The 21,864-nt window shown below is 38.7% G+C and overlaps 1 protein-coding gene across 1 annotated transcript; it reads left to right on the forward strand.

Moving 5' to 3' along the window:
- Positions 1-1,418: 1,418 nt before the first annotated feature.
- LOC119739957 (E3 ubiquitin-protein ligase TRIM56-like) lies at positions 1,419-6,856 on the forward strand. Its single transcript, XM_038215115.1, has 5 exons — positions 1,419-2,535; positions 2,911-2,999; positions 3,538-4,056; positions 4,559-4,658; positions 5,649-6,856. The coding sequence occupies exons 1-5, from the start codon at positions 1,419-1,421 to the stop codon at positions 5,819-5,821; spliced, it is 1,998 nt and encodes a 665-aa protein (XP_038071043.1). The 3' UTR covers positions 5,822-6,856.
- The last annotated feature ends 15,008 nt before the right edge of the window (positions 6,857-21,864 follow it).

Consider the following 21,864-nt stretch of genomic DNA (forward strand, 5'->3'; position numbering starts at 1 on the left):
GCTTTAAGAGTGCATTTGAATGGAAGATTCGAATAAAAGATTTTGGAAGGGAAAGATTATATTATGCTTATAGCATTGACTCGTCTGCTTTTGATTAAAATAACAGTCTATGATCATTCATTATGGTCTTAGGTGTTCGACAGCATTGCCGTGAACATGGTTGATTGTGTTCTGGGGTAATATGCTTTACTATACGACCTCTCTCCACCCAGGAGTAAATGGGTATCCTGCAAAGATCGAGACCAGGTTGCGCTGATCTGGAGCTGCTGCAAAAGAAAAATGGTATCATACCTGATGAACAGGGTTATTAATTGTCAAGCGCTTCGAGATCATTGGTCAAAACGGCCACACAAGATATTTTAAAGGCATCAGTCAAGCGATCAGACGATTCTTGTAGTGCACACAAAATAATGTTGTCATGTTACCAATTGTGTGTATGTGGCTGCATAGTGGCGTACGTGACTTGTAACAATGTATGCATATAATTATGAGTATTGCGTGTCGGGGGAAACTATTTCTCACACTATGTGTGCGAGAACTTAAACAATACTACAGCTGCTGGTACTATTACGCCCAATTGCGTGCTGAAGGGAAAATCCCAAAGTACCAAATCGTCAAAACAACGTGGGAAAGATGTGACGCGGTAATCTGTAAAAGGGCAGAGAGGTTAATTTTAGCAAATATCAAAATGGGTATATAATGTGAGGGGGTGGATATTTCTCAGCTCAGGGAATTCCGAAACTATTGCAAGGCCTTTAGAAACTAGCATTTATGCTCTGTGACACACGGAAGTTGAAATTAACAGGAATTACGATAAGTCATTATGTGCCTGCCAACTGCTGGACATGTTTAAAGTTGACAAGCCGGAGTTTATACAAGACTGTAGTGGCGGGTAGGACATTTGAAGGCCTACTCAAGAGCTCACACTCTGCCGGAGAGAGGTAAACCGAGAAGGTAGGATCACTTTTGGCTGGTCCCAGAGGGTCAGTCTATTGACCTTTTTGTACCTTTTTAGCAAATATCAAAATAGTGCAATGGGTGGATATTTCTCAGCTGAAGGAATTCTGAAACTATTGCAAAATGACTGCATCATCATTTACTCGCAGTCATTTTGTGAGTTTGGCGGTGCTTTCTTTACCCCGTAGCACAGGTGAATGGGCTATACAGGGTGAGTAAAAAAAACACGACACCCAAAATAATGTCGGGACTATTGTTCAAGTGAAGTTCTCCATGTAGCACTTTCAAAATGTAGGATATGAAAGTTCAATTCATAAGCTTTCTTTTAGTACAAGAACAATTCGAAACACTCATGTACTTTTCAAGTTACGAAATGTTAAACACAACCACCGTTTTAAAGTTCTCTATTTAAATTTGTCGCTTGCGGTTTTTATCTCTTGCATTTCAGATTTTGTCACGCGATGGAAAAGCAGAAGAACATTAATCCTCTGTTGTGCTTTCTGTGCAACGAGAAATTCAAGCGGCCCAAGATACTGGATTGCCTTCATAGCTACTGCGAGAAATGTATCAAAGAAATGCAAAAGTCCAACAAACAAAGGACGGATAACATCCGCTGTCCGAATTGCCGACAGATAACGCCGGTCGGAGTTGGCGGTGCAAAGGCGAACATTTTCCTGGCTCGGCTGGTGGAGGATGCCGCCGTTTCCGAGATCGTGATGATGAGGAGCAAGTCTGCTGCGACCGCCCAAGTTTCTTGCAACGTGTGCAAGAAGCACGAGGCAGTATGCCGGTGCTCCGAGTGCGCCGTATTTCTCTGCGCCATTTGTCGGGCGTTCCACGGCCGCCTGCCGGCATCGAACGGGCACGATGTATACACCCTGGAGGAGTGCCGGGCCGGTAAAGCAGGCGGTGTGACCGGCCGGTCCGACGCCCCGGAGTGCCCCGACCACACCGGGGAAAGATGCCGGTTCTACTGCTTGACCTGCCGGAAGCTGATCTGCCGTGACTGCACCCTGTTGGATCGCTCCTCCAGCGAGCCCCACGAGTACACCAGCTTGGCCGCCGCGGCCCCCTTGGAAAGGCATGCCGCCGACGCCCTACTGTCTCGCCTGGAGAATAAAGTGCCGGACTTGGAAACCTCTCTTCAGGTTCTTGAGGAAATGGGCCCGGCGCTGAAAAAACGCAGCGATACGGCCAAGGCAAAGGTGCAGGCGGTGGCCAATAAAATCAGGGAGAGCTTGGCGGAGGAAGAGAAACGCCTGCTCAAAGAGATTCGTTTGGAAAGCCAGAAACAACTGAAAGCTTTGAAGGAGAACCAGAACGAAGTATCTGCCACACTCAACAACGCCCGTTCGTCCCTTAAATCCACAAGGCTTTTTGTCCAGAGGTCCACGGATACTGAGCTTCTCTGGCTTCACCCGACTCTCGTGAAGCATCTCCAGGGTCTCGTCCTTAAAGATGCGCCCGGCGAACCCTTGGCTTTGTCATTCACAGAGAGTGATGATGATGTGTCCCTGGGAGTATTAACTAAGGAGAATATCACCGAGGCAGTAAAGGCAGATGTGGAGAAAACCAAAGGTAGGCCTGCCTGATACATCAATCCTTCAGACTACTTTTGTTGGTGTACTTCTGGTAACCAAAAACCGATCAAATCAAAGCCGAATTCACAGGCATATACAGTAATAAAATCTGTCGTTGAGATGTGCTGTGCCTACATATGTTATTTCATATCTCATGCTTTCTCATTGATCATAATTCGTTAGTGGCAAATTTTACAGACTTCATTCAAGAACTGTCATCCCAGACTTCATCTTGACCTTGACCTGATCTTGAATCACAGGTTTAATTTCTAAGCAGCTGAATTGTTGTAACGACATTGCTTGTGTTGACATTGCCACCTTGCGATGTCGAGAATAATACAGACCAATATTTCTGTCACTTTTGTAATTGCAGGAAAAGAAAAGCCTACTTCCAGGAGGGTTACTGAGAAAGCTTCCACCTCACGTCCCAAAGAGCACAAAGTATCATCCAATAAAGAAAATGTGAGTATTGCGAGACTTCTCTTCATTATATCAAGCTGACCAAAAGCCGAATTCAGGGCTTTTTCGAGGAGGTTTGATGACCAACCTTCCAAATATTTTTAGCTCGAAGCCCCCAAATAATTGTTTTAATGAAAGGCAATATTTTGAAGACTCAAATCATCAGGAATATATCTCAAACATGATAACTATTTTGAATTTTGATTTTGAGGGGGCAGATTTGTGTGGAGTTATCTCATTCAAACCATTCCTAGATGCTCTCTGCTAAAGTCTTTTTGCCTGTAGTATATCTCACCATCACAAAAGTGCGAAGGAAAATTTCACAAGAGAACGGTGTTCATATTATGCTTTATAGTAGCTATATTAGGGGGAAAAATGTAAGACTAAATGAGATCATTATTTTGTTATTCTGTTGATATCGACACCATTTATTGATCAGTGGACATGTAGTTCGTGCTGACAGGAACGTGTGCCATTCCATTTCCCCACAAGTAATTACAGCACAATTTAAAGAAGTGTTTTGGTCTTCTAATTGATGCAGCCACCTCCCGAATCCGAGGATTGTAGCAATTCTGAAGATGGCAGCAATTCTGAAGATGGTAGTGATCCTGAAGAGGGGATGATGGGTTCATCCTCTTTGTCCGTGTCAAACAAGCCAAGCACCTTGACCAAGCAGCCAATACCCACTGGCCGTGACACACCTGCAGATAGGAAAGAGCTTGGCAGACAGCCAGTAGGCACATCAGCTCCGAAGAAGATGCCTGCTTCTGAGCCAGCTCGAAAGCCCAAAGATGCTGTGCCACCCTCAGACAGGATTCTAAGGTCCTCTTCGAAAGCCAACGCAACTCAAAATCAGGCGTCTTCAAGACCAGCCAATCGCCAGCAAGCCGGGATCAGTGTGGCCCCAGAGCTGGGCCAGTTGGCTGAGGATGCAGTAGACAGTCCTGATTATGGACAGGCTGCATCAAGGTCAGCGTTACATAGGCCAGTTAGAGATGGCATCAATCCTAGCTTGATACATGCAGCGGGATCGGCCAAAAACCCATCCCCAATGACTCAGGTAAGTTAGTAATCTGTATACATGTCTACATGTACACTGCCACCCCAGATCAGGTGCAAAGAAGTTGGCATCGGGCTTGGTTTGGGATTGAGCCTGTTGTAGTACGACTGTTAATTACAGACATTAACTTCTCTTGCATTGTTCTTGCATGTTCTTTGAGATATAATAAGCTTTGAAAAAAAGTAAGACTGCTGCAAACTGCTTACTGACTGGATGGACCTGAAATATATAAATCTAAAAATTAATGTGGCCTGACGTTGCGAACTTAGCAAGTTCTTCTGCGGAGGCTAAAACAAAAATGACAGAGGTACATACATTAACATGGGGGTGCACACAAACATAATAAGCTTTGCATAAACTTAAATCCTGGAGCTCAGCCTATGACTTAATGATCTGTAATCCTGTCAGGTTTTCCTGGTGCTCAAATTACAGTTTACAACACAAATTGTATCTCTGATTTGAACATATGAAAATTGACATTATTTGTTACTTTCCTTTATAGCCTTGGCAGATTCCGACAAGACTGAGTCACCAAGAGCTTGACTTCAATTGCAATCCCAACTTTGCTGCAGCTGCTGGATTATTTGCCTCAGTGCAGCAAGGTAGGTCCCTGTGGATCTTCAAACAGTTAGCAATTTCAACACAATACAAACCAATACCGAATGCAAATCTAAATATGGTAGAGAGTTTTATGATTTTTTTTTCTGGTAACGATACCAAGGATTTCTTTAAAGCCTGATGAAAGGTTTAGAGAGGAGACAATGAGAAGAAATCACACTTTTAGAGGAGGGAGGAAAACCCCAGAAGAATATTCTGGGGAAACCCACTGAGTCAGGCAGGGACTGAAAACCCAATACACATGTGGTCCGGGCAGGAATCGAACCCGGGCCATAGAGGTGGAAGGTGAGGAAAGTATTTTACCACTTCGCCAACCTGACTCCCTAAATGAATGGCAATTGAGAAAGTGATGACAAAATGTAAGTTCAGTTGTTTGTTCAGCATTGAAGGCTAAAGGATTTTGCATGTGAATTAGTGACATTACAAGTGATGAGCACCACTTTGTCAATTTAATTGATTTAATGTTGTTTGGAAATGGATTTGGTAGTGCTCAATTAGAGCTTAAAGTTTCCTATCTGGCTTGCTGGTTGCTTGGCTGGCTAGTTGGTATTTGTTGGTTGATTTGCTTGCTGGCTGACCAGTTGGCTCTTATGGCTTGCTAATTGGCTGGCTCCCCGATTGGTTGGCTTGCTGACTTGCTGACTGCACATCTCTGGCTTGCTGGAAAGCTGGCTCTTAGTTGGCTGGCTGGTTGATTGGCTTGCTGGCTGGCTCGCTGACTGGCTGGCTGGCATGTCGTCTGGCTGATCGGAAGGTGCATGGCTGGATAGTGGCGGGCCTGTTTGTCAGCTGATCGGCTTGCTGGCTGGCTGACTCCCCTGAAAGCTACGGGCTGGATGGCTCGCTGGCTGGCTGTGTGTCCGGCTTGTCAATTATGTGCTGTTAGGCCGCTTCGATTGGTTTGTTGCATGCTTGACAACATTAGTCATTAATAGGGGAGTAATGTTTTGATTACTGTCATTTCCTGATTGTAGCAAAAGATGAGGAGCCCACACATCCTGGTGGGGATAGGGCACAGGATGCCACTGTTCATGCCGTCCAAACACATCAGGACTATCCTCTCATCACGTCACCTAACATTCAGCGTGGGGACATCCAACATTTTGCCAACAAGTATGATACAGATAGTGATGATTCAGATCTGTAGCCAGGGCAACAAGCACAATATGTTCCTTTGTTCAGTGATGAGTAATCAACTTGAATGCATTTAGGAACGAAAGGAACAATCTCTTCCAAATAAAGGAAATGGACCAACTATTGATTGCATTAAAGTGAAACAAAATTGGGTCGGATGGTTTATGACTTTATCCTTCAAACATAAGATGTACTCATTCAGTAATTATATGTTTTGCTTGTAAAATGTTACTGAGGTTAATTGTGTGTGGGAAAGATATGCTTTGTTACAACAGTTTTATGTGATGTAGTTGCCTATATGTATATGGTGTGAGGCAAGATGTAATACCCTTCCAGTGTTCTTAATTATACTTTGAATGGATTTGTGGATATTGTGTTCTGAAGCAACGTACTCTAAGATTTGTGCCGCAGCCCTAAATGTCTTAAGAGTAGATTTGATTAGTCTTTTTTTTAGCGTTTTTGGCCAGGTTGAATGTAGGATTGTATAAATGCTTTCATGTAGTATATTTTGCAGTTATGTTCCAAATGTTTGAAGTGTGTGTTTCGACTATTTTGTGTGTGTGAAGATATTTGAACTTTGAAATCTTGCAATTAATACCACTAACGTTTTAAGAAACAGGTAACTAAAATGGAGCAGTACATTTTTTCATTTTTGGATCAGTGATTTTGAATAATTACGTGTTCATAACAGACTTCACTTATTGTTATCCTTTATATTAAAAAGTCTTATATTTGTATACCTTTATTCAACGTTCAGAAATGTGACTTGTAAAATTGAATACTTTGTTTAAAGTAAAAGAAAAAAAATAGATTTTTTTTTAAATAATAGCTTCATACCAGTGCATTGTAATTCTAGCAATATATTTAGAGAAAAATCCTGTCGTTTTAAAAAATTGGTTTCTAGAGACAAGTTGAAACAACAGGTCCATGTTGTGGATCCTTGCCACCTTTGGAAGTCTGCAATAGTCTGCCTGCCAAAATACTATAGAAATAATGGCAGTCTGAATATTGTATGATACTCTCCTTGCACCAAAAGTCATTTCTGCATCGTCTGGAGAAAAGTCATTTTTTTGGCCAAATTTGATGAAAAAAGTAAGGCTAACCCCTTGCAATTTTTTCAATTTTGGCCAAAAATGAAATTGCACCAAACTTCCAGGAAAGATGCCTTAGATACCCTAGAAGACATTCTAACTCGATTTTTGGACAGATGTGCCCTTAGACAGGAACAATGCGTCGAGAATTTGATTCAAAATCAGTGAAAAAGATTTTTTTTTTTTTCTCAATAAATCGATTATTTGTGCCCAAAGCTTAGAAATAATGGCAGTATGAATATTCTATGATACTCTCCTTGCATCAATGGTCATTTCTGCATCGTCTGGAGAAAAGTCATTTTTTGGCCAAATTTGATGAAAAAAGTAAGGCTAACCCCTTGCAATTTTTTCAATTTTGGCCAAAAAATGAAATTGCGCCAAACTTCCAGGAAAGATGCATTAGGGACCCTAGAAGACATTCCAACTCGATTTCTGGACAGATGTGCCCTTAGACAGGAACAATGCGTCGAGAATTTGGGTCAAAATCAGTGAAAAATATGGGTTTTTTTCTCAATAAATCGATTATTTGTGCCCAAATCTTAGAAATAATGGCAGTCTGAATATTTTATGATACTCTCCTTGCATCAAAAGTCATTTCTGCATCGTCTGGAGAAAAGTCATTTTTTGGCCAAATTTGATGAAAAAAGTAAGGCTAACCCCTTGCAATTTTTTCAATTTTGGCCAAAAAATGAAATTGCGCCAAACTTACAGGAAAGATGCCTAAGGGACCCCAGAAGACATTCCAACTCGTTTTCTGGACAGATGTGCCCTTACACAGGAACAATGCGTCGAGAATTTGGGTCACAATCAGTGAAAAATATGGGTTTTTTTTCTGAATAAATCGATTATTTGTGCCCAAATCTTAGAAGTAATGGCAGTCTGAATATTCTATGATACTCTCCTTGCATCAAAAGTCATTTCTGCATCGTCTGGAGAAAAGTCATTTTTTGGCCAAATTTGATGAAAAAAGTAAGGCTAACCCCTTGCAATTTTTTCAATTTTGGCCAAAAAATAAAATTGCCCCAAACTTCCAGGAAAGATGCCTAAGGCACCCTAGAAGACATTCCAACTCGATTTCTGGACAGATGTGCCCTTACACAGGAACAATGCGTCGAGAATTTGGGTCAAAATCAGTGGAAAATATGGGTTTTTTTCTCAATGAATCGATTATTTGTGCCCAAATCTTAGAAATAATGGCAGTCTGAATATTTTATGATACTCTCCTTGCATCAAAAGTCATTTCTGCATCGTCTGGAGAAAAGTCATTTTTTGGTCAAATTTGATGGAAAAAAGTAAGGCTAACCCCTTGCAATTTTTTCAATTTGGGCCAAAAAAAGAAATTGCGCCAAACTTACAGGAAAGATGCCGAAGGGACCCCAGAAGACATTCCAACTCGATTGCTGGACAGATGTGCCCTTAGACAGGAACAATGCGTCGAGAATTTGGGTCAAAATCAGTGCAAAATATGGTTTTTTTCTCAATAAATCGATTATTTGTGCCCAAATCTTAGAAATAATGGCAGTCTGAATTTTCTATGATACTCTCCTTGCATCAAAAGTCATTTCTGCATCGTCTGGAGAAAAGTCATTTTTTGGCCAAATTTGATGAAAAAAGGAAGGCTAACCCCTTGCAATTTTTTCAATTTTGGCCAAAAAATGAAATTGCGCCAAACTTACAGGAAAGATGCCGAAGGGACCCTAGAAGACATTCCAACTCGATTTCTGGACAGATGTGCCCTTAGACAGAAACAATGCGTCGAGAATTTGGGTCAAAATCAGTGCAAAATATGGGTTTTTTCCTCAATAAATCGATTATTTGTGCCCAAATCTTAGAAATAATGGCAGTCTGAATATTCTATGATACTCTCCTTGCATCAAAAGTCATTTCTGCATCGTCTGGAGAAAAGTCATTTTTTGGCCAAATTTGATGAAAAAGTAAGGCTAACCCCTTGCAATTTTTTCAATTTTGGCCAAAAAATGAAATTGCGCCAAACTTCCATGAAAGATGTCTAAGGGACCTTAGAAGACATTCCAACTCGTTTTCTGGACAGATGTGCCCTTACACAGGAACAATGCGTCGAGAATTTGGGTCAAAATCAGTGAAAAATATGGGATTTTTTTCTCAATAAATCGATTATTTGTGCACAAATCTTAGAAATGGCAGTCTGAATATTCTATGATACTCTCCTTGCATCAATGGTCATTTCTGCATCGTCTGGAGAAAAGTCATTTTTTAGCCAAATTTGAAGAAAAAAGTAAGGCTAACCCCTTGCAAATTTTTCAATTTTGGCCCAAAAATGAAATTGCTCCAAACTTTCAAGAAAGATGCGTAAGGGACCCTAGAAGACATTCCAACTCGATTGCTGGACAGATGTGCCCTTAGACAGGAACAATGCGTCGAGAATATGGGTCAAAATCAGTGAAAAATATGATTTATTTTTCTCAATAAATCGATTATTTGTGCACAAATCTTAGAAATGGCAGTCTGAATATTCTATGATACTCTCCTTGCATCAATGGTCATTTCTGCATCGTCTGGAGAAAACTAATTTTTTAGCCAAATTTGAAGAAAAAAGTAAGGCTAACCCCTTGCAAATTTTTCAATTTTGGCCAAAAAATGAAATTGCTCCAAATTTTCAAGAAAGATGCGTAAGGGACCCTAGAAGACATTCCAACTCGATTGCTGGACAGATGTGCCCTTAGACAGGAACAATGCGTCGAGAATTTGGGTCAAAATAATTGAAAAATATGCTTTTTTTTTTCTCAATAAATCGATTATTTGTGCCCAAATCTTAGAAATAATGGCAGTATGAATATTGTAAGATACTCTCCTTGCATCAAAAGTCATATCTGCATCGTCTGGAGAAAAGTCATTTTTTGGCCAAATTTGATGAAAAAGTAAGGCTAACCCCTTGCAATTTTTTCAATTTTGGCCAAAAAATGAAATTGCGCCAAACTTACAGGAAAGATGCCGAAGGGACCCTAGAAGACATTCCAACTCGATTTCTGGACAGATGTGCCCTTAGACAGGAACAATGCGTCGAGAATTTGGGTCAAAATCAGTGAAAAATATGATTTATTTTTCTCAATAAATCGATTATTTGTGCACAAATCTTAGAAATGGCAGTCTGAATATTCTATGATACTCTCCTTGCATCAATGGTCATTTCTGCATCGTCTGGAGAAAAGTCATTTTTTAGCCAAATTTGAAGAAAAAAGTAACGCTAACCCTTGCAAATTTTTCAATTTTGGCCAAAAAATGAAATTGCTCCAAACTTTCAAGAAAGATGCGTAAGGGACCCTAGAAGACATTCCAACTCGATTGCTGGACAGATGTGCCCTTAGACAGGAACAATGCGTCGAGAATTTGGGTCAAAATCATTAAAAAATATGATTTATTTTTCTCAATAAATCGATTATTTGTGCCCAAATCTTAGAAATAATGGCAGTATGAATATTGTAAGATACTCTCCTTGCATCAAAAGTCATATCTGCATCGTCTGGAGAAAAGTCATTTTTTGGCCAAATTTGATGAAAAAGTAAGGCTAACCCCTTGCAATTTTTTCAATTTTGGCCAAAAAATGAAATTGCGCCAAACTTACAGGAAAGATGCCGAAGGGACCCTAGAAGACATTCCAACTCGATTGCTGGACAGATGTGCCCTTAGACAGGAACAATGCGTCGAGAATTTGGGTCAAAATCAGTGAAAAATATGATTTATTTTTCTCAATAAATCGATTATTTGTGCACAAATCTTAGAAATGGCAGTCTGAATATTCTATGATACTCTCCTTGCATCAATGGTCATTTCTGCATCGTCTGGAGAAAATTAATTTTTTAGCCAAATTTGAAGAAAAAAGTAAGGCTAACCCCTTGCAAATTTTTCAATTTTGGCCAAAAAATGAAATTGCTCCAAATTTTCAAGAAAGATGCGTAAGGGACCCTAGAAGACATTCCAACCCGATTGCTGGACAGATGTGCCCTTAGACAGGAACAATGCGTCGAGAATTTGGGTCAAAATCATTGAAAAATATGATTTATTTTTCTCAATAAATCGATTATTTGTGCCCAAATCTTAGAAATAATGGCAGTATGAATATTGTTAGATACTCTCCTTGCATCAAAAGTCATATCTGCATCGTCTGGAGAAAAGTCATTTTTTGGCCAAATTTGATGAAAAAGTAAGGCTAACCCCTTGCAATTTTTTCAATTTTGGCCAAAAAATGAAATTGCGCCAAACTAACAGGAAAGATGCCGAAGGGACCCTAGAAGACATTCCAACTCGATTTCTGGACAGATGTGCCCTTAGACAGGAACAATGCGTCGAGAATTTGGGTCAAAATCAGTGAAAAATATGATTTATTTTTCTCAATAAATCGATTATTTGTGCACAAATCTTAGAAATGGCAGTCTGAATATTCTATAATACTCTCCTTGCATCAATGGTCATTTCTGCATCGTCTGGAGAAAACTAATTTTTTAGCCAAATTTGAAGAAAAAAGTAAGGCTAACCCCTTGCAATTTTTTCAATTTTGGCCAAAAAATGAAATTGCTCCAAATTTTCAAGAAAGATGCGTAAGGGACCCTAGAAGACATTCCAACTCGATTGCTGGACAGATGTGCCCTTAGACAGGAACAATGCGTCGAGAATTTGGGTCAAAATCATTGAAAAATATGATTTATTTTTCTCAATAAATCGATTATTTGTGCCCAAATCTTAGAAATAATGGCAGTATGAATATTGTTAGATACTCTCCTTGCATCAAAAGTCATATCTGCATCGTCTGGAGAAAAGTCATTTTTTGGCCAAATTTGATGAAAAAGTAAGGCTAACCCCTTGCAATTTTTTCAATTTTGGCCAAAAAATGAAATTGCGCCAAACTAACAGGAAAGATGCCGAAGGGACCCTAGAAGACATTCCAACTCGATTTCTGGACAGATGTGCCCTTAGACAGGAACAATGCGTCGAGAATTTGGGTCAAAATCAGTGAAAAATATGATTTATTTTTCTCAATAAATCGATTATTTGTGCACAAATCTTAGAAATGGCAGTCTGAATATTCTATGATACTCTCCTTGCATCAATGGTCATTTCTGCATCGTCTGGAGAAAAGTCATTTTTTAGCCAAATTTGAAGAAAAAAGTAAGGCTAACCCCTTGCAAATTTTTCAATTTTGGCCAAAAAATGAAATTGCTCCAAACTTTCAAGAAAGATGCGTAAGGGACCCTAGAAGACATTCCAACCCGATTGCTGGACAGATGTGCCCTTAGACAGGAACAATGCGTCGAGAATTTGGGTCAAAATCATTAAAAAATATGATTTATTTTTCTCAATAAATCGATTATTTGTGCACAAATCTTAGAAATGGCAGTCTGAATATTCTATGATACTCTCCTTGCATCAATGGTCATTTCTGCATCGTCTGGAGAAAACTAATTTTTTAGCCAAATTTGAAGAAAAAAGTAAGGCTAACCCCTTTCAAATTTTTCAATTTTGGCCAAAAAATGAAATTGCTCCAAATTTTCAAGAAAGATGCGTAAGGGACCCTAGAAGACATTCCAACTCGATTGCTGGACAGATGTGTCCTTAGACAGGAACAATGCGTCGAGAATTTGGGTCAAAATAATTGAAAAATATGATTTTTTTTTCTCAATAAATCGATTATTTGTGCCCAAATCTTAGAAATAATGGCAGTATGAATATTGTAAGATACTCTCCTTGCATCAAAAGTCATATCTGCATCGTCTGGAGAAAAGTCATTTTTTGGCCAAATTTGATGAAAAAGTAAGGCTAACCCCTTGCAATTTTTTCAATTTTGGCCAAAAAATGAAATTTGCGCCAAACTTACAGGAAAGATGCCGAAGGGACCCTGGAAGACATTCCAACTCGATTTCTGGACAGATGTGCCCTTAGACAGGAACAATGCGTCGAGAATTTGGGTCAAAATCAGTGAAAAATATGATTTATTTTTCTCAATAAATCGATTATTTGTGCACAAATCTTAGAAATGGCAGTCTGAATATTCTATGACACTCTCCTTGCATCAATGGTCATTTCTGCATCGTCTGGAGAAAAGTCATTTTTTAGCCAAATTTGAAGAAAAAAGTAAGGCTAACCCCTTGCAAATTTTTCAATTTTGGCCAAAAAATGAAATTGCTCCAAACTTTCAAGAAAGATGCGTAAGGGACCCTAGAAGACATTCCAACCCGATTGCTGGACAGATGTGCCCTTAGACAGGAACAATGCGTCGAGAATTTGGGTCAAAATCATTAAAAAATATGATTTATTTTTCTCAATAAATCGATTATTTGTGCCCAAATCTTAGAAATAATGGCAGTATGAATATTGTAAGATACTCTCCTTGCATCAAAAGTCATATCTGCATCGTCTGGAGAAAAGTCATTTTTTGGCCAAATTTGATGAAAAAGTAAGGCTAACCCCTTGCAATTTTTTCAATTTTGGCCAAAAAATGAAATTGCGCCAAACTTACAGGAAAGATGCCGAAGGGACCCTAGAAGACATTCCAACTCGATTGCTGGACAGATGTGCCCTTAGACAGGAACAATGCGTCGAGAATTTGGGTCAAAATCAGTGAAAAATATGATTTATTTTTCTCAATAAATCGATTATTTGTGCACAAATCTTAGAAATGGCAGTCTGAATATTCTATGATACTCTCCTTGCATCAATGGTCATTTCTGCATCGTCTGGAGAAAAGTCATTTTTTAGCCAAATTTGAAGAAAAAAGTAAGGCTAACCCCTTGCAAATTTTTCAATTTTGGCCAAAAAATGAAATTGCTCCAAATTTTCAAGAAAGATGCGTAAGGGACCCTAGAAGACATTCCAACTCGATTGCTGGACAGATGTGCCCTTAGACAGGAACAATGCGTCGAGAATTTGGGTCAAAATCATTGAAAAATATGATTTATTTTTCTCAATAAATCGATTATTTGTGCCCAAATCTTAGAAATAATGGCAGTATAAATATTGTTAGATACTCTCCTTGCATCAAAAGTCATATCTGCATCGTCTGGAGAAAAGTCATTTTTTAGCCAAATTTGAAGAAAAAAGTAAGGCTAACCCCTTGCAAATTTTTCAATTTTGGCCAAAAAATGAAATTGCTCCAAACTTTCAAGAAAGATGCGTAAGGGACCCTAGAAGACATTCCAACCCGATTGCTGGACAGATGTGCCCTTAGACAGGAACAATGCGTCGAGAATTTGGGTCAAAATCATTAAAAAATATGATTTATTTTTCTCAATAAATCGATTATTTGTGCCCAAATCTTAGAAATAATGGCAGTATGAATATTGTAAGATACTCTCCTTGCATCAAAAGTCATATCTGCATCGTCTGGAGAAAAGTCATTTTTTGGCCAAATTTGATGAAAAAGTAAGGCTAACCCCTTGCAATTTTTTCAATTTTGGCCAAAAAATGAAATTGCGCCAAACTTACAGGAAAGATGCCGAAGGGACCCTAGAAGACATTCCAACTCGATTGCTGGACAGATGTGCCCTTAGACAGGAACAATGCGTCGAGAATTTGGGTCAAAATCAGTGAAAAATATGATTTATTTTTCTCAATAAATCGATTATTTGTGCACAAATCTTAGAAATGGCAGTCTGAATATTCTATGATACTCTCCTTGCATCAATGGTCATTTCTGCATCGTCTGGAGAAAAGTCATTTTTTAGCCAAATTTGAAGAAAAAAGTAAGGCTAACCCCTTGCAAATTTTTCAATTTTGGCCAAAAAATGAAATTGCTCCAAATTTTCAAGAGAGATGCGTAAGGGACCCTAGAAGACATTCCAACTCGATTGCTGGACAGATGTGCCCTTAGACAGGAACAATGCGTCGAGAATTTGGGTCAAAATCATTGAAAAATATGATTTATTTTTCTCAATAAATCGATTATTTGTGCCCAAATCTTAGAAATAATGGCAGTATAAATATTGTTAGATACTCTCCTTGCATCAAAAGTCATATCTGCATCGTCTGGAGAAAAGTCATTTTTTAGCCAAATTTGAAGAAAAAAGTAAGGCTAACCCCTTGCAAATTTTTCAATTTTGGCCAAAAAATGAAATTGCTCCAAACTTTCAAGAAAGATGCGTAAGGGACCCTAGAAGACATTCCAACCCGATTGCTGGACAGATGTGCCCTTAGACAGGAACAATGCGTCGAGAATTTGGGTCAAAATCATTAAAAAATATGATTTATTTTTCTCAATAAATCGATTATTTGTGCCCAAATCTTAGAAATAATGGCAGTATGAATATTGTAAGATACTCTCCTTGCATCAAAAGTCATATCTGCATCGTCTGGAGAAAAGTCATTTTTTGGCCAAATTTGATGAAAAAGTAAGGCTAACCCCTTGCAATTTTTTCAATTTTGGCCAAAAAATGAAATTGCGCCAAACTTACAGGAAAGATGCCGAAGGGACCCTAGAAGACATTCCAACTCGATTGCTGGACAGATGTGCCCTTAGACAGGAACAATGCGTCGAGAATTTGGGTCAAAATCAGTGAAAAATATGATTTATTTTTCTCAATAAATCGATTATTTGTGCACAAATCTTAGAAATGGCAGTCTGAATATTCTATGATACTCTCCTTGCATCAATGGTCATTTCTGCATCGTCTGGAGAAAAGTCATTTTTTAGCCAAATTTGAAGAAAAAAGTAAGGCTAACCCCTTGCAAATTTTTCAATTTTGGCCAAAAAATGAAATTGCTCCAAATTTTCAAGAGAGATGCGTAAGGGACCCTAGAAGACATTCCAACTCGATTGCTGGACAGATGTGCCCTTAGACAGGAACAATGCGTCGAGAATTTGGGTCAAAATCATTGAAAAATATGATTTATTTTTCTCAATAAATCGATTATTTGTGCCCAAATCTTAGAAATAATGGCAGTATGAATATTGTTAGATACTCTCCTTGCATCAAAAGTCATATCTGCATCGTCTGGAGAAAAGTCATTTTTTGGTCAAATTTGATGAAAAAGTAAGGCTATTCCCTTGCAAATTTTTCAATTTTGGCCAAAAAATGAAATTGCGCCAAACTTACAGGAAAGATGCCGAAGGGACCCTAGAAGACATTCCAACTCGATTGCTGGACAGATGTGCCCTTAGACAGGAACAATGCGTCGAGAATTTGGGTCAAAATCAGTGAAAAATATGATTTATTTTTCTCAATAAATCGATTATTTGTGCACAAATCTTAGAAATGGCAGTCTGAATATTCTATGATACTCTCCTTGCATCAATGGTCATTTCTGCATCGTCTGGAGAAAATTAATTTTTTAGCCAAATTTGAAGAAAAAAGTAAGGCTAACCCCTTGCAATTTTTTCAATTTTGGCCAAAAAATGAAATTGCGCCAAACTAACAGGAAAGATGCCGAAGGGACCCTAGAAGACATTCCAACTCGATTTCTGGACAGATGTGCCCTTAGACAGGAACAATGCGTCGAGAATTTGGGTCAAAATCAGTGAAAAATATGATTTATTTTTCTCAATAAATCGATTATTTGTGCCCAAATCTTAGAAATGGCAGTCTGAATATTCTATGATACTCTCCTTGCATCAATGGTCATTTCTGCATCGTCTGGAGAAAAGTCATTTTTTAGCCAAATTTGAAGAAAAAAGTAAGGCTAACCCCTTGCAAATTTTTCAATTTTGGCCAAAAAATGAAATTGCTCCAAACTTTCAAGAAAGATGCGTAAGGGACCCTAGAAGACATTCCAACCCGATTGCTGGACAGATGTGCCCTTAGACAGGAACAATGCGTCGAGAATTTGGGTCAAAATCAGTGAAAAATATGATTTATTTTTCTCAATAAATCGATTATTTGTGCCCAAATCTTAGAAATAATAGCAGTATGAATATTGTTTGATACTCTTCTTGCATCAATGGTCATTTCTGCATCGTCCGGAGAAAAGTCATTTTTTGGCCAAATTTGATGAAAAAAGTAAGGCTAACCCCTCGCAATTTTTTCAAATTTGGCCAAAAAATGAAATTGCACCAAACTTCCAAGAAAGATGTCTAAGGGATCCTAGAAGACATTCCAACTCGATTTCTGGACAGATGTGCCCTTAGACAGGAACAATGCGTCGAGAATTTGGGTCAAAATCTGTGAAAATATGATTTTTTTTTTCTCAATAAATCGATTATTTGTGCCCACATCTTAGAAATAATGGCAGTATGAATATTGTATGATACTCGCCTTGCATCAAAAGTCATTTCTGCATCTTCTGGAGAAAAGTCATTTTTTGGCCAAATTTAATGAAAAAAATAAGGCTAACCCCTTGCATTTTTTTCAATTTTGGCCAAAAGGAAAAGGAAGGTGTGACGAACTTCCAGGAAAGATGCCTTAGGGACCTAAGAAGACATTCCAACTGGATTTCTGGACAGATGTGCTTTTAAAAATGCAGGGACAATGTGTCACAAATTTGGGTCAAAATCAGTGGAAAATATGTTGTTTTTTTGTTTAGGAAAGATGCCTGAGGAACATTAGAAGATATTCAAACTCGATTTCTGGACAGATGTGCCCTTAGACATTAACAATGCGTCGATGTTGTCGATGCGATGTTCTGGATCCTTGCCACCTTTGGAAGTCTACAATACTCAGCCTGCCAAAATACCGTAAAAAGTGACCAGCGCCCTCTATTCGTTAAAACTAACAATCGGTATCTGTTCAGACATGCATAAGAGTTCTACACACAAATAGACCTCATACATGTTACATACAGTACCAAGACTGTCAATTAAAGGACCATTGCATCCAATGTTTGACCTAAATTCCATTTCCGGACCACTGAACGTGCAGAAAAAGTGCCCACAGAAAATTTACACAAATCACAAGTAGTTGAACTCCAAGAATATGAAAATCGACCACTCATCCATCACAAATTTTGTTTTCTTTGTTTAGGTTATTAGTGCGTTTCCTTCAATTAAAGGGGACCATTGGGTAGGCATTCCAGAATTGACCATTTTAACTCTGAATACTTACATGACACCACAATATTATACCGACTTATGATTTATTGGTGATTTTTTTGGGGTCATTTGTGCCGATTCCAACGATTGTGTGTTGCCAGAATAGGTTGCAAATGAATGTTTAGCTTTAAGCCTGTCCATCAAGTTTTGCACAAGTGTGTTGATGATTTGGAATTTGCACTTGTATAATAATTTGATCTCTGAATGCATATGGTGGCTTTAGATGAAACTGTTATAAAATGTTCACCTTGACATAACCCCCCCCCCCCAAAAAAATGACTTGGTTTTGTTAGTTTACTATCAAAAAAGTATTACTACCAATTACAGTTGTAGTTTGCCATATTATTATTATTATTATTAATAATTTCTGGTAATGAAACCAAGGATTCCTCAAAAGCGCCCTAGGCACTGTAGCTCACAAGCCTAAAGAAATCTGTGGAGAGAAGACAATGAGAAGAAGTTACAGTTTTAGAGGTGGGAGGAAAAGCCCAGAAGAATATTCTGGGGAAAACCCACGGAATCAGGCAGGGACTGAAAACCCAATCCACATATTGGCCCGGGTGGGATTCGAACCCGGGTCACAGCGGTGGAAGGCGAGGAAAGTACCGCTACGCCAACCCGACTCCCCTACGTGTACAGTATAAGAAATAATGGACTCCCAAACGCTTTGCATTACTTTTTATTACAAATGTACATTTTATTCAGTAATGTAGCAGGTTTTGTGCACACACATTAGATAGTACTCGGAAGCCACTAATAAACAGACAAAAACACCAACAAACAGACAAACAAAAACAGGCACATGTTGATTTGAATAAAGTATTTGCTACAGCCATCTTGGTCTGGTACCCACAGACTAATTGATAATTACAACCCTTGGATTACGTGCGATACTTAATGGCAAAACTGGCCGTTACAGGTATATGTTACTTTCCACAGAGTCACCGTAATGATGTAAGAAATTACTGTTAACTACTTCATAATGATCTTCACGCAAACAAATAGGCTAAAAAGTAAAAGAACTTGCCAGAGTTGTGTTTATGACAAGGTATTTGCACACAAGAGTGATTTTTCAAAATGAAAGACGTGCAATGTTTTACAACGTAACATCCTTTGATGTAATTTCTGCATCGTCTGGAGAAAAGTCATTTTTTGGCCAAATTTGATGAAAAAAGTAAGGCTAACCCCTTGCAATTTTTTCAATTTTGGCCAAAAAATGAAATTGCGCCAAACTTTCAAGAAAGATGCGTAAGGGACCCTAGAAGACATTCCAACCCGATTGCTGGACAGATGTGCCCTTAGACAGGAACAATGCGTCGAGAATTTGGGTCAAAATCATTAAAAAATATGATTTATTTTTCTCAATAAATCGATTATTTGTGCCCAAATCTTAGAAATAATGGCAGTATGAATATTGTAAGATACTCTCCTTGCATCAAAAGTCATATCTGCATCGTCTGGAGAAAAGTCATTTTTTGGCCAAATTTGATGAAAAAAGTAAGGCTAACCTCTTGCAATTTTTTCAATTTTGGCAAAAAAATGAAATTGCGCCAAACTTCCAGGAAAGATGCCTAAGGGACCCCAGAAGACATTCCAACTCGATTGCTGGACAGCTGTGCCCTTAGACAGGAACAATGCGTCGAGAATTTGGGTCAAAATCAGTGAAAAATATGGGTTTTTTTCTCAATAAATCGATTATTTGTGCCCAAATCTTAGAAATAATGGCAGTCTGAATATTTTATGATACTCTCCTTGCATCAAAAGTCATTTCTGCATCGTCTGGAGAAAAGTCATTTTTTGGCCAAATTTGATGAAAAAGTAAGGCTAACCCCTTGCAATTTTTTCAATTTTGGCCAAAAAATGAAATTGCGCCAAACTTACAGGAAAGATGCGTAAGGGACCCCAGAAGACATTCCAACTCGATTGTTGGACAGATGTGCCCTTAGACAGGAACAATGCGTCGAGAATTTGGGTCAAAATCAGTGAAAAAGATGATTTTCTCAATAAATCGATTATTTGTGCCCAAATCTTAGAAATAATGGCAGTATGAAAATTGTATGATACTCTCCTTGCATCAAAAGTCATATCTGCATCGTCTGGAGAAAAGTCATTTTTTGGCCAAATTTGATGAAAAAAAGTAAGGCTAACCCCTTGCAATTTTTTTCAATTTTGGCCAAAAAAAGAAATTGCGCCAAACTTACAGGAAAGCAAGGGCGGATCCAGAACACAATTTTTGGGGGGGCCCAAAAAAAATTTGGTCCCCCCCAAAAAAGTGGGTCTCAAAAATTACGGCGTGGGGTTCGGGGCCCGTGAGGGCCCCGAAAATTTTTTGGATTCTAGATGCTCTGTGGTGCGATCTGAGGCAATTTCTGACCACTTTAACCAATTTTTTTTGAGGAAAAGATGGTGGTGTACTCATTGCCTGCCTTTATTGCGATGTCACATTAAAAAAAAAAAAAAATTGGTTTCGTTTTGGGGGGGGCCATGGCCCCCTTTGGCCCCCCCCCCCTGGATCCGCCCTTGCAGGAAAGATGCCGAAGGGACCCCAGAAGACATTCCGTCTGGAGAAAAGTCATTTTTTGGCCAAATTTGATGAAAAAAGTAAGGCTAACCCCTTGCAATTTTTTGGCCAAAAAATGAAATTGCGCCAAACTTACAGGAAAGATGCCTAAGGGACCCCAGAAGACATTCCAACTCGATTGCTGGACAGATGTGCCCTTAGACAGGAACAATGCGTCGAGAATTTGGGTCAAAATCAGTGAAAAATATGATTTATTTTTCTCAATAAATCGATTATTTGTGCCCAAATCTTAGAAATAATAGCAGTATGAATATTGTTTGATACTCTTCTTGCATCAATGGTCATTTCTGCATCGTCCGGAGAAAAGTCATTTTTTGGCCAAATTTGATGAAAAAAGTAAGGCTAACCCCTCGCAATTTTTTCAAATTTGGCCAAAAAATGAAATTGCACCAAACTTCCAAGAAAGATGTCTAAGGGATCCTAGAAGACATTCCAACTCGATTTCTGGACAGATGTGCCCTTAGACAGGAACAATGCGTCGAGAATTTGGGTCAAAATCTGTGAAAATATGATTTTTTTTTTCTCAATAAATCGATTATTTGTGCCCACATCTTAGAAATAATGGCAGTATGAATATTGTATGATACTCGCCTTGCATCAAAAGTCATTTCTGCATCTTCTGGAGAAAAGTCATTTTTTGGCCAAATTTAATGAAAAAAATAAGGCTAACCCCTTGCATTTTTTTCAATTTTGGCCAAAAGGAAAAGGAAGGTGTGACGAACTTCCAGGAAAGATGCCTTAGGGACCTAAGAAGACATTCCAACTGGATTTCTGGACAGATGTGCTTTTAAAAATGCAGGGACAATGTGTCACAAATTTGGGTCAAAATCAGTGGAAAATATGTTGTTTTTTTGTTTAGGAAAGATGCCTGAGGAACATTAGAAGATATTCAAACTCGATTTCTGGACAGATGTGCCCTTAGACATTAACAATGCGTCGATGTTGTCGATGCGATGTTCTGGATCCTTGCCACCTTTGGAAGTCTACAATACTCAGCCTGCCAAAATACCGTAAAAAGTGACCAGCGCCCTCTATTCGTTAAAACTAACAATCGGTATCTGTTCAGACATGCATAAGAGTTCTACACACAAATAGACCTCATACATGTTACATACAGTACCAAGACTGTCAATTAAAGGACCATTGCATCCAATGTTTGACCTAAATTCCATTTCCGGACCACTGAACGTGCAGAAAAAGTGCCCACAGAAAATTTACAAAAATCACAAGTAGTTGAACTCCAAGAATATGAAAATCGACCACTCATCCACACAAATTTTGTTTTCTTTGTTTAGGTTATTAGTGTGTTTCCTTCAATTAAAGGGGACCATTGGGTAGGCATTCCAGAATTGACCATTTTAACTCTGAATACTTACATGACACCACAATATTAT

Source organism: Patiria miniata, unplaced genomic scaffold (genome assembly GCF_015706575.1).
Source record: "Patiria miniata isolate m_02_andy unplaced genomic scaffold, ASM1570657v1 HiC_scaffold_4, whole genome shotgun sequence".
NCBI classification, from domain to species: domain Eukaryota; kingdom Metazoa; phylum Echinodermata; class Asteroidea; order Valvatida; family Asterinidae; genus Patiria; species Patiria miniata.

Bases quoted from the DNA above. Each gene is read 5' to 3' on its own strand.
- LOC119739957 (XM_038215115.1), top strand. From the start codon at position 1,419: ATGGAAAAGCAGAAGAACATTAATCCTCTGTTGTGCTTTCTGTGCAAC. The intron at 3,000-3,537 runs GTGAGTATTGCG...TAATTGATGCAG, and splicing joins TATCATCCAATAAAGAAAAT to CCACCTCCCGAATCCGAGGA. The intron at 4,057-4,558 runs GTAAGTTAGTAA...TTTCCTTTATAG, and splicing joins ACCCATCCCCAATGACTCAG to CCTTGGCAGATTCCGACAAG.